Raw genomic sequence first — 13,462 nt, 5'->3', positions numbered from 1 at the left:
AAAAATGTTTCTCTGTGTAGAGAAGGAAAAAGTTTTCCTTGACCTTCTTAGGATCCCTGGCTGGGTCTGAAAATTGAACTGACAAACACAGATTATCAAAAGAAAAACATACAAATTTATTTAAAATAAGTTTACTTGACATGAGAGCCTTCATAAGGAAATGAAGGCCCAAAGAAACAGTGAGACCAAACTATTTTCATGCGAGGATTGATAAAGAGTGCAGTCGTGGAGGAATACGATAGGTCAAGGAGTCTCTGAGGTAAGTGCAGTTAACTGGGGAAAGCTTAGCGAGGATCGTCTGTTTGGATTCTTCTCAGGGCACCATCCTGAGACATAATACACATGTCTGTGATTCACGTATGTTCTCTTTATTAATACATCAGTTTTGGAGACTGGCTCCATCAACTACTACACTTTAGATAGTAGGCAATTCCTCAATTTAAACTCCTCTTTCCTCATCTATAGAATGTGGAAAACGATCTCATTTAATCCTTACAACCACCTGGGGGTTTAAAGAGATAATTGCTATCAAGTTCTTAGTACTGTGCTTGGCACGTTAAGAGTCAATACTTTAAAGAGCTCAATAAAATCTATGTTCAACTGCTCTGGAAAAAGAAAAGTCTTTTTTATTGAACAGTTTGGTTTTTTTTTTCCTCCTGTTATCTGCATTTTCTGTTTGGGAGAGATTACCTGTAAAGAACTTCAAATGGATTTTTGTTTTTCCCTTTCTCAGGAGGTCTAAAACTCCTTACCTTGCCCATCACCTAGGAGTTCTCAAATGTGAGTTGTATCATCAGAATCACCAGAGGGCTATTAAAATACAGACTGCTGGGCTCCATGTCCAGAGTCTGGTTCAGTGGGTCTGGCGTGGAGCCTGATAAAGTCCTTCTAATGCTGTTGGTTGGGGACCACATTTTTAGAACCACTGCAGGCTAGTCAGTATGAAATCTTTCTGCTTGTTTGTGATTAACTATGTCAACTTAGGCAAGGTATATAACCATTTTAAGCCTTGGTTTTACAATCTGTAAAATGAAACAATGTTTGTGTAGTAGTTACACAATACCAACATTTGTACAGCACCTTAGTGCTCATAGTGGCAGATATTTCTACAGAAAGCACTAAAAATGACCCAAAGAGTAACAACAAAAATATTTCTTCACTATTTTTAGGAAGAGGGAATTCACTCACATGAAGTTGAGTTTAAGCAAAAGTAATTTTATTGCTCAAGGATGGACTGAAAAATGATCCACTTTAAAATATGCTGTATATTGCATTTGATTGTTCATTCGTGGACACCTGAATGAAGTTTAAAAAGTCAATGGCTAGACCACATACATTAGCAGAGTGCAATCCCAAAGAGAACACACAAAGAGAATGAAGCCAAGATGTCCTTTGAGCCCCATCTCCATCAGCCTGGAAATCCACAAGGCTGCATTCTGCCCAGGCCACCGTGCTCCTGCAAACTGTGACCACGGCTTGAAGGAGCTAATATTGAGCATTTTCCTATTTACACTTCAGGTTGAAAAGAAGTAATAAAGAACCAGCACTGTCATTTTAGCCACGGAACTTTAACTAAATGCTTTACCATAGTGCAGTAGTGCCCCTTAGCTAGTTCTTATATTTAATTTTATTGACTCATTATTTACAAACTTTCTTCTTGTTTCATGTTATATCGTTTTGTTTCCATAAGCTCCTTTGAAATCAAATGTCACCCCAGATTTTGTTCTCTAGCTGCCTTGTGGATGCATCTCACGTCTTCCCGTGAATAAGCAGTCCTTTCTGTACTCTGGAATAGCACCAATCTCAAGTATTAGAGTTTTCCATGAGACTGACTCAGACACTATTTCATGGGTGAAATGCTTCTATTACTCCAAGAAATAAAGTTATCTTCAACCTTTGTGAAAAAATAAAGGAAAGCCAACGCAAAGAAACTTCACAGAAAGGGAAGAAAAAACATTAAAATGAGAGGAATAAGCAAAAACAAACAAAAGTGGAACATCTTAGAAAAGAAAGACAAGAGTAGTTGGTTATGCAGCAAAAACTGATGAAATTTGAGAGATAAGGAAAAGAAATGGAGGATGACTGAACTAAAAATATAAATAATACATTCGTAAGAGAAAATGATGAATTAAAATTACCTCAAACTGAAAGTACCATCATCTCCATCAAGACTAATTTGTGATTCATTTCTGTGTAACATTATTTGTCTTCTAAGCTAAGTGTGTGCAAACTACAGCCCATGGATCAAATCCAACTGACCCCTGCTTTTGAAAATAAAATTTTATTGGAACACAGCCCATTCACTCATTTACAGATTATCTATGTTCTATGCCTGCTTTTGTGCAACAAAGACAAAGTGGAGTAGTTGAGAACGAGTATTTAATATCTGGTCTTTTATAGAAAAGTATGTTGACCCCTCTTCGAAGCCTTTTCAACATGAGATGATCAACTACATAAAGAATAACTAAGATAACTGTGGTTGACTGCAAAGAAGGCCACAGTCCTTTATTCCTTCTTGTATCTATGTACTTGCAATGTGACTCCTCCCATTAGTAAGTGGAGTATGTCCCCATTCTGTGAGTCTAGGCTGGCCTTGTAATTTGCTTTGGCCTAGAGAATGTGGCAGAAACTTGGCTATGCCCATAAGAGAACAAGCGCCTCCTGCTGGCAAGAGGATGACAGATCAGCCACGGTGGAGATGGTCCTGCTAAGGCCATCCAAAATCAGCCCCTGGTTGGCCCAGCAAGCACTTGAGTGTGCCCAGCTGAGCCTAGCCCAGAAGGCTGCCCACAGAATCATGGACTACATAAATGGTTGATATCTTAAATCACTGAAGGAGATTAGATTACACCACCCAAAATATATCACTTTGGCATATAAATTATTTTGAGCTGAAGGTAATTGAGAATCAACAGATGCAAAAAGATGCCCTCTCAGAGCTTCTCTTAACTGATTAAAAGCAGAAACTTCTGAGAAGTGAGGACTTCCATAAATCCCCTATCCATGAAGCAGACAGAAAGTCAGTGCCAAGATGAGTCTGCACGAACCTTATCAAAATAACACTTATCTTCCATTAGTTTTCCCATATATTGACCTTTTCTCAATTTACTACCCCTAGAAGTCCAAATCCTGTTTTCCTTTGCCTAGTCACTTCTCCACACTTTATTGCCCTTTGTTAAAACGGTATATCAGCTTCTGAGTCTTTAGGTTTTCACTTCTTTTCTGTGAAACTCCAGAGTGTGTAAAAGTATTAGCATCAACAAAATTTGTTTGCTTTTTCTCCTGTTAACCTGGCTTTTGCCAGTTTAGTTCCCAAGCCCCAGCCATTGACCATAAGAAGGCAGAGAAAAATTTTTCTCTCCCTACACCATTAAGCTTTGCTGTGGTTTGTTACACAGCAAAAATCAATAAAATCATTGACCAACATTTGATCCTTTTAAACCTCTGTCTCTTCACATTTCTAAATCATGCTCTTTTCTCCCTTTCAGAACTCATAACTTCACTCGAGATTTGATGTCACATCTCCTAGTAGGACTTCAAACCAGGCTCCCTCTTGAACTCTGTGCCTCCTTGTAACTTAATTTTCCTGTCAGTTAAAATTGAGGTCTGGAAATACCTCCTTAGGGAAACTGTCTCTGATTGTTCCAGTACTTTTAGATTTCTCCATTCTCCAAATCCTTGGCTAACTGTCTGTACAACGTAGTACTCTGGTACACATCTCATTTAACACACGTTTTCTTTGCTTGAATCAAGGCACAGCATTTTTTCATTATGGGCAGTGGCTCATTTTTCCTTCAGCTCAGAGGCTGATGATGATGGAGGGTGGGTCAGTAAACTCTGAGATTTGAAATTACTCTTCTAACCTTATCCATAAGTAAAGGAGCAAATGAGAACTAGGGATCTATGAAGCAAAAATCCGGATTATCCTGTACTTCTGTTAACCAACCTCTTACCCTGAGTTAAGGCAGAGAATGAGAGGTGGGTGGTGTTAAAAGCCATTTACGGGCAGACACTTTACGAGTCTGATTATTAGTGCTAAGAATTGACTGATAACAGCTCTTTAATGTTTTCAACAGTGTTCATTAAGGTATTAGCTGAACATTTTACAGAACAGACATGGTCTCAACTGTGGTAGAGTCTTCGCTGTGAACAAGTATCCACACACTGGGCACCTCGTACACTCCTACTAGGAGCCTCTGGCACAGAAATACCATGTCAGGTGAGAGGGATGCTCTAACAGGTGAAAGGACTTGCTCAAGGTCATAACTTAGAAATGTCAGGGTCAAGGCTCAAACTAGAGTCTTTTGTCTTCAAGTCAACTTACTTTCGGGAACTTTCCAAATCACAAAGACCTTTCTTTAAATGCCTCAGGCTTGGATGATGATGAGCTCTAAGCTTTGAGAATTTAAGAGCCCGGATAACATTATCAGCACTGTTGTTTTACAGGCTGGTCTAGAGGAAGGAACAGGCCTGAGTGTTTTCCCAAAATCCTGGCTGATGCTAGCTTGCAGCTTTGGGTTTCAGTGTTCAAACCAACTGATTAAGTGCCCAAGTACTTGGTCACAGCCTTATTATTGTGTGAAGAAGTTGCCTGGCTGTGATGACAAGAAAGGTAACTGAAGGCAGGTGGGTGTAGAATCATACGATCTTTAGGTGAAAAATATACCCTTCAGACTCACTCATCTTAACATCTCTTTTCTAGCACAGAGATGTCAAGAAAATTGCCTACAGAGATATAGCCAATAAGAAGGAACACGACTCAGGCTCACCTTCCTTAAATTAAATTCCTGGTGTCTCCAAACACACTCTCCAATCTCCTGCATGCCCTCTACCCATCCCCCTACAAACCATTCTCCACATAGCTACCAAAGTAACTGTCTCCAAACGTAAATCAGATCATATCAGTCCCTGTTGAAAATGGCTTCCTATAACACTGAGAAAAAAAATCTAAACTCCTCGTCCTGGTTCTACACCAATGAGTCTCATACCTGAATGTGCACTGGAATCCTTTGAAGGGCTTATTAAAACATGTATAGCTGGGCCCATTCCCAGAGCTTCTGATTCATCTCTGAGATGGCCCAAGAATTTCCATTTCAAATAAGGTTCCAATTGATGCTAATGATGCTTGTTTGCGGACCATACTTTGAGAACTGCTGCTCTATATGATAAGGTATCTGCCTCTTTCCCAGACTTTTCTTCTCATCATGCATCCACACATACCACGTTCACTCCCACCACGATGCCAACAGTGGCCCTGTGAGCGGAGGTCTGAGAAAGGAGGAAAATGCATCCATTGGTTCATCCTTTTGGATAGTTTAGTATGTTTTTCACTTCCCTTTTTCCTCGATTAATTTTTAACTAAAACTTATGTGATTTTTATTATATGCAAAATGTTTCTTAGGTACCACAAAAGATATGATGATAAATACTGTTCATTTCAGGAAGAGAGGCCACCTAAGTGCATCCATCAATGTACTTCTTCTCCTGAGTTCTTTTTGTCTACATAAGAGTGCACTTCTTATACCAGAAATCCTAACCTCATTTTACATTCCTTTATTCCCTCTCACCTCTACATCTGCTAGGTTAGAAAATTCTCTAATTCATTTTTTTCCTTTATTTAAAAAAATTTATTATTATTATTTATGCCTACAGCACCTGGTCTTCCTAGGTGGTCTCCCATCCAAGTACTAACCAGGCCCAACCCTGCTTAGCTTCCGAGATCAGACATCAGGCTTGTTCAGGGTGGCATGGCTAGAGACCATGGACTGTGGCCCCACTGGGATGTGAACCCAGGACCTCTTGCGTGTAAAGCAGATGTGCTAACCACTACACTATGGAACCACGTCCTCTAATTCATTTTCATACTCAACCTCTCACTCTTATTCCCCTTGTGTCTGACTGTCTACTGGATCCTTCAATCCCAGCTTTCCTCTCCCAGGCTACTCACACAATGAGGAAAGTGTAGGGGGCAGAGTGGCAGTGCTTCTGGGGCCACATTCAAACTAAGACCTAATTTGGTGTATAATAAAATGATATCAATAAATTTTTTGTTTTGTTTTAAATGTCCAGTCTAAGTGGTTGAAGAAAGTAGGATTCATGGCAAAGCAGCTAAGAACTGAACTAATATTCACCAGGCACATGGAGTAATAGGTTCTGTAGAATAAATATTTGGAAATCAAACTCTGTTTAACTCATTTCCCTACTTTTCCAACTTCCCTAACTCTAAATTTTAAATTATATTATTTTTGGTTTTGTAATTGGCAGATTTTACACTTTATATAATAGACACAGCCTCTATTTTATGTACCATCAACTATCAATATTACCTCCCACTGAGAATATTAACCCTCTGGTCTGTCTTCTATGTCTCTAACACCCCGTACTTTCCAATATCCATCTACACCCTTACTTTATATAAAGTCAATAACTTTTTCATTCTCTCGTCAATAATAAATATTTTGCCCACCCTAAGTTGATTCTAAAAACTGAAAGACAGATAAATATTATCATGATTATCATTATGATGACTTTGTAAGTAATTTTCACTGTAAATACAAATAATGTTCTACAATTCTTTGAACCCAATATTCTGACCCTATAGGTACAATTCAGTTTAAAGCATCCAAAACTTGGGAACAAGATAAAAAGATGGCTATTATACAAGAGCACTATCTAGAGACCTACCCAAGAATGACTTATTTCTATAGATGAATGTATCTTTGTTTGACTTACTATTGTTTAGGGTCCAGATTCTTTGAAGTTAACGAGATAAGTTATAGCTGGGTTTTGTTCTATAGTGATGCATATGATTTGTGTCTGGTAGAAAAGACAATCACAGGGGTTAGTTTTATTGCCCTACAGAGCAACAACCAGTTTTGTACCTAATTGACAAAGCTTGTTTTGGCAACCCTTTCCCAACTATATTAAAACTCCCTTCCTCCAATGCTCTTAGAACTAACTTTATCATTCTGCTGTTGTCCTCACTGAGGAGTTAAAGTCAAAATACTTTCTACGAGCGTTGTGTTTTCAGTTTTTTGGGAATTATATTTGGGAACTTCGCTTCACTGATGAGCCGCCCCAGGTGTGTAGGCTGTTTGGGCTTTTTGGTGTTTCATTGTGTGGCCCACGATTTGATTTCAGAATCGCCTTGGAAAGAAGCCATATTCGGCCTGTGCCACTTGGCCCGAATTTAGGTTAGTCTTGATCCTGCACTTTGATTTTTCTCTGGGTTTGATAACTGCCATAATTATTTGTTTTTTTGGTGGCAGTTGTAAGTACCAACTGGCTCCACTTATGTGTATGTAGGGAAGGGAGTTGACAGAGGCTGGTGGGAGGGGCTAAAGACCAAGGCTTTAACAGAAAAAGGCACTCCATTTGGGCAGCTTGCCTCAGATGTAATAAAGTCCCATGGATGAGAAAAAGGGGTGGCCCATGCTGGGATTTGTGATGTGGGGAGGCCAGTGGTGGCTGAAATGAGTCCTCTATAAAACATTTAAATCTCCACTCCAGCTGCCACTAAGAAGAAATGACTGATGAAATTGTAGATTCCGACTAAGTGAACTGGAAACTGTTTCTTTTTGTTGGGAAAGAAGATGATATTTTAAAGTCTCGTTGTAATGTATTTTGAGCTGATTGTCTAGAACTGTACTGTCCAATAAGCGAGCCACCAGCTACATGTAGCTCTGTAAGTTTTAATGAAAATTATTTAAAATTAAGAACTCAGTTCCTCAGTCCTACTAGCTACATTCCAAGTGCTGAACATCTACATATGGTAATGAACAGCACACATACAGAGACCACATCCATCACTGCAAAGTTCTGTCAGTGACTGCTTTTCTTTAGAAGGATAGCAGCATTCTTCTCAAGGATAAAGTTCCTTTTAAATATTGTCCGTTATAAGGACATACATTGCCCTTCAAGGTTATGTAAAAAGGGAAGGTCTCGGGATAGTCTGGATGGGAGAGTTTGCGGTGAAAAGGGAGCCAAACTGCTCAGAATGAGAGAGGATTAGAATTTTCCACTTTTCTCTTTTGGCTTGAGTAGAAGAATTTTGTTGTTTTTGTTTTTGTTTTAATTTGGAGAACAGACGCATGGAAAAGAAAAAAAGGGTAAATTGGAAAAGGACTCTGGGGGAAAGATTAAAAAAAAAAAAAGAACCAGTAATATGCACCTTGGTGGAAGAGCGGGAAAAGAAGACAATGGGCGACACCCTTTGGCCAGGCTGACTAACGAAATCCGCTCAGCGTGATCTCTAACGTTTAATCTGAAAGTGTGTCCTATTGTGTGCTGCAGTCCTCCTCTGCTACCACCGATCTTTAGTAAAAGTCTATTTCACACACCTTTGTTCCTGGGGTTTGATGATATGAATAATCACCAAGAGAGTGTAAGCACCTAGGAATTCCCAGAAAGACCGGGAAGGGCCCTGAGTAGCCTGAGGATGGGACCTGCAGCCCTTTAATGTGGATATGAAAGGAAAGTCAGGAGATGGGCTGAATTTGAGACATTTGTGTTGCGCGTGCTTTAAAAAGCACTGCTCTTTCTCTGATATGCAACAGAAAATCTCTATTTTAAAGATTTAATAACAAGATTGCTTAGAAACAAAATATATTTTGCTTTTAAATAACAAAGTTAGATGAAAAACAGATTTAGCAGTGGCATCGGAATACAATCAGAGGCTACATGGCAAGATGTTACATTATGCAGTTTCTGGAATTTGGGGCTATCTCAAAAGAAATCTCTCGATAATGAAGGAATAAAAAAATAATGCTTAAATGCAGTTGCGCTGATTACGTTTATTGAAAAGATAATATATATTTTTAAAAACAGTGGCTAGTAAACACTTTTTTTCTGACCTAGTGAGTGCTCACCTACTGCTTAAAACACTTCCCCATCTTCCTTAAACCAATCCGTAGAACATAATTTAATGTTTACCTGATTGTGATAGTTGTCCTACGGTGCTGAAAGCATTTATGCTCCTTTATAAATAAATGGTCCCTTTGCTATGATGCTTTTGGGATGTTCCAGCTGTATTTTTCTCTAATTCCTGTTCCTCCCACTTGCTATCAGCTGTCATTTTTCACTAGTCTTGCGCAAAGTGTAGAAACCAATCTTTTCAGCTTATATTTTGTTGCCTTGAATATTTTAATGGCTATGGCTCCAAAGAGCTGAATCTTTGTTTTTCTTTTCTTTTCTTTTTTTTTACACCTACAGCACCTGGTCTTCCTAGGTGGTCTCCCATCCAAGTACTAATGAGGTCCGACCCTGCTTAGCTTCTAGATCAGATGAGATCGGGCACTTTCAGGGTGGCATGGCCATAGGCTAAAGAGCTAAATCTTATAAGACTGGGAAATAACAAGAAAAATTGGCTACAGACCAGCTTGACATACATCTGGCTTTCTGGTTTGATACACTATTATGAAGAGAATAAAGTTCAATTTTGGGGAGAGGGGCTTAAAACCCTAGTAAAATAACACTTAAGAAAGTCGAAAACTTAGCTAGACTGTATTTAATATTTGTTCAAGATTTCTGTTCTCCTAGTATATTACCTCATATTTAGAGGAACTGGGAAGAAAATTAAATGCCTTTTAGAAACACAGGTAATTAGTATTTTCTATGTGTAAATTGTGATGATTAATAACCACATAAGATCATTGTGAGAAATAAAAATGATTCAATGATGACAGACTTCTAGTTCATCAAATCACATTTCACTTTAACGAAAAAGCATTTTTTTCTCTAATATGTTTCTGCTTATGTAACAAGTAGTAGAGATACTCAGCCAGTGTCGACATTTAATCTCTTCAAATATTGGAAGCCATGTAGTACTTTTTACTTATCCTATAAATTTCCAGAGCCTGGGAAACTGACTTAGAAAACCATAAATCTTTTGGGACATTCTAGCAGATTTGGAGAGTGATGTCTCTTTCACCAGCTCATATTGGTGAGCAATGGCCATCATCTTGATGACACTGGTACCCAACCTAGACCTGGCTTACCTGAGAGAAAGACTTGGAAATGCATCTAAGCTAGTCCTTGCCCTTCTTTGCCAAGTTGCGTAAAATGGATAAAAGTAGTCGACTGCAATAAACTTACTTCGTTTTAGGCTTGAACTATACAAAATTATTGGTATTGATCATTTTTAATTTTAAAGATGAAAATGTCATTAGGATAACCTAATATTGTGAACCTGCTGAAGTCAGATCCCAACACAGATCTTAAGAATTATCAAGTCCTCTCATCATTTTGATGGCCAAGAAAATGAACAAACAACAACAAAACCAGACTGCTTTAGAACAAACTGTATCTAAAATTCCTTTCCATATTAGACAACTACAGTGACTTTGGAAGTCGTAGGCATTCTGTTAGTCCATGAAGAGAGAAAGATAAGTAAAATATTGACCTCAAGAAACTCAGAGTACAAAGAGAGACAAAAACATTAAATAAAATGTGAATATGTGCAGTGTATTATGTGCAATGATAGGTTAATAGTGGCACAAAGGAGTTATCAATACTTATTGAATTGGTCAAGGAAGATATCAAAGAGGTAGAGATTTCTCATCTGGGTTCTGAAGGATGAGTAAGAGTTCACCAGTCGAATAGGAAGAACAAGCATATTCCAGGAAGAGAGAGCAGCATGTAATAGAATAGTTCATTGGGGGAATTTTAAGTGGACTTTTATAGCTAAAGCAGAGAATGCGTGTAGGAAACTGGTGGGAAATAGACCTGAGTCAGATTATGGAAGGTCTTGTATTTAATTCTGGCCAGTTTCTTTTATCCTACAATAGGGAGTCATGGACTCATTTTAAATAGAGGAAGAACAGGTTCTGATTTATATTTTCAAGATTACTGTGGAAGAGGAAAAAAAGAACAAATAGAAAAAAAGCTTAAAAAAAAAAAAAAAAAAACCCCGTCAAAAAATTAACAGTGGTTGACTCCAGGGCAGACTCTTATTTTGTTTCTTTTTATACAGAATGCAGTTAGTTGTCATTTCTGGGAAGCAGTAAAGTTTCTGTCCTACAATTAGCTGTCACTTCAATACTTGAATTCAATACAAAGAATAGTGACCACATTGGGGCCCATTCTTTGCCCTTCTCAATTTTGTTTACTTACAAAGGAACTGGGTATAAATCTAGAGAGTATTATGATACACATTTTGGAAAAAAACTAGTGAACAAATACTGAATCAATTCAACCCACAGACAGACCTTATGAAAAGGCTGAACCTGTGGGAGGACCACTACAATTAGCCACCACATATATTCGATTAATTTTGAAAGGAACCAACTGACTCTAAATGAAGTCTTGACAAGTTTTACATTTTCCTTTTCCTTAGAGTCAACACAGTTTCATCACACACCCTTCTTTAATTCACCTCAAATCCAAGTAAAATCTAAGAAAAACAAGGTATTTATAATGCTATCGAGGCTTCAACCCACCTACTTAAACCTTCTGAACAGATTGGTGGCCTCGGTCCTTGCTCTATAGAAAGTCTGGAGCCAATGCCACCTTGCAAGGATACAAACAATAAATGGCAGAAGAAGCATGCAAAACTTAGTCAAAATGTTCTGTATAAATGAAACAAGCAAAGCAAATGACTAGCACAAAGTCCAATCACTATTACATTTATAACAAACAGAAAGTTTTATGTAGAAAGCCTGCCAAAAGCAGTTTATTAAGCAAAAACTGTTACTACATGAAACCCATCTGTAAAACGAAGATAATAATAGCAACAACCTTATAAAGTTGTTCTGAAGAATTAAACAATACCCATAAAATCCTGCAGAAGGTTGTCTGGCACACAGTGAACACTCAATAATTTATAGTATCATTATCATTATATCTGGCACATGGCAAGTGCTCAATAAATTACAATATCATTATCATTATTATATCTCATAACTTGCCTCTTTCCAACTATTCCAACTTATAAATCTCAAAGATATTCTTACTTCTGTCAAAGACTATTTACTCAATACTGTTATTAAAATAAAATAATTATAAGAATGTTTTGAGAGAAAAGGTTAATAACACTTCTTTACCTCTTCATATCTGTCAAAAATTGCTCCTTCTTGCAAAAAGGAAGGAACTTCCTTTTGCCAGTTAAATTCATAAGGTTTCGCCATGATTATATTCAAGACCTAAAAATGAAAAAGAATATTTCATTAGCATACAAAATTTAAAAACAAGTAAACATCAAAGGTTAATCACTTTATGTGTTTGCAAAAGCTTTTCTTCATACACATAGAGCAATCCATAAATTGTCTTTTTTCTTTCTTCTTCCCTTCATCTGACCTCAACTTCACTTATTCTTGTCTTTGAACCTGGAGAAACAATATCATTAAGAAATACCAGAGCTGATCATTTGGGAAGCTTCCCCTCCCTTTTCAAATCATATCAAATAATAATAATATGTATATATATTTATATGATGGCATCAGATAAAAGAAAGAAACCACACACTTCAATCTATAAAAGAGAGGCCTGCCGCAAAGAACGAATGGTTCTATAAGCCTACACTAGAAGGCTGAAGGCGAATGCATGGGAGGAGTCCACAGGGTGATGCATTGCAGAATCAAGTGGGAGTAGTTGGAATTTTGTATTGACTTTGGTTCTCTCTTTCGTCCTTTCTCACCCTCTCCTCACTTGGCCAACTCAGGAAACAACAGAATGTCTGCTTTCTAGCAAAGACTGAGAGTGATATTGAAAGAGAGCCCAAGAATTGTTCATGGTGGCTGCCTGCACCTAGGAATAACTGGGTATTCCTTTTATTTACCTTTCTTAGCATCAAGCACCATGATGTACATAGAATAACTGTAAGCAAGACATTTTACATGAAAAGGTGAGCAACCAACCAAGAATCACCCATACTTAAGCAATGCCAAGAACATGGAAGATACACACCAAACACAATAAGTAGAAGAACTTAGACCCAAGGAAACAGAGTTAACAGGACAAATAGAATCTGACTTTGGCTTAAGTATGGCTGGTATCTTCAGAGGGAGGAGAGAATACATTCTGTTTCTAATGCATAATTAACTACAGATTGTGAAATTAATTTAAAAATATACTGTTGAAATCAAGCTTTTAATAAAGTTATAAAACATTTTTAATTAAAAAATTTAATGCAAAGAATTTTAAAGCATTATAAAGAATATAAAAATATGAATTATAAAGAGAACTCAGATAAAGTTGAAATGGAATTCTTACAGAATGCAACATAAAAAGAATAAGAAAGCATGAATGAAAAATTTAGAGAGATGGAAAATGGAAACCCAAGGTTTAATACTCATCTATCTCTATCTCTATCTCTATCTCTCTCTCTCTCTCTATCTCTGTCTCTATCTCTATCTCTATCTCTATCTCTATCTCTATCTCTATCTCTATCTCTATCTCTATACCTATACCTACATCTACATCTATATCAATCTTTTTTCTTTCTTCCTTCTTTATACCCCAGCTACCC

General features: G+C 37.5%; 1 protein-coding gene and 2 pseudogenes across 3 annotated transcripts in view; all 3 read right to left on the bottom strand.

Annotated features, from left to right (window-relative positions):
- PLCB4 (phospholipase C beta 4) overlaps positions 1-13,462 on the bottom strand; it is a 393,600-nt gene that overhangs the window by 154,264 nt on the left and 225,874 nt on the right. For 2 of the 3 annotated variants that reach the window (XM_011370146.1, XM_011370152.1), the window contains exon 1: positions 12,039-12,131. In XM_011370146.1, coding sequence (XP_011368448.1) covers positions 12,039-12,122 — 84 coding nt within the window. In that variant the 5' untranslated portion in view covers positions 12,123-12,131. Of the gene's footprint in view, positions 1-12,038; positions 12,138-13,462 lie in introns of those variants that run through there. The other variant, XM_011370137.1, reaches the window with a different exon arrangement.
- On the bottom strand, positions 5,644-5,759 carry LOC111746755 (annotated as a pseudogene).
- LOC111746752 lies at positions 9,202-9,319 on the bottom strand (annotated as a pseudogene).

Source organism: Pteropus vampyrus, unplaced genomic scaffold (assembly GCF_000151845.1).
Source record: "Pteropus vampyrus isolate Shadow unplaced genomic scaffold, Pvam_2.0 Scaffold7, whole genome shotgun sequence".
NCBI lineage: Eukaryota > Metazoa > Chordata > Mammalia > Chiroptera > Pteropodidae > Pteropus > Pteropus vampyrus.
The sequence above is the reverse complement of the archived record's forward strand: the minus strand, read 5'-3'. Positions and strand labels throughout refer to the sequence as shown.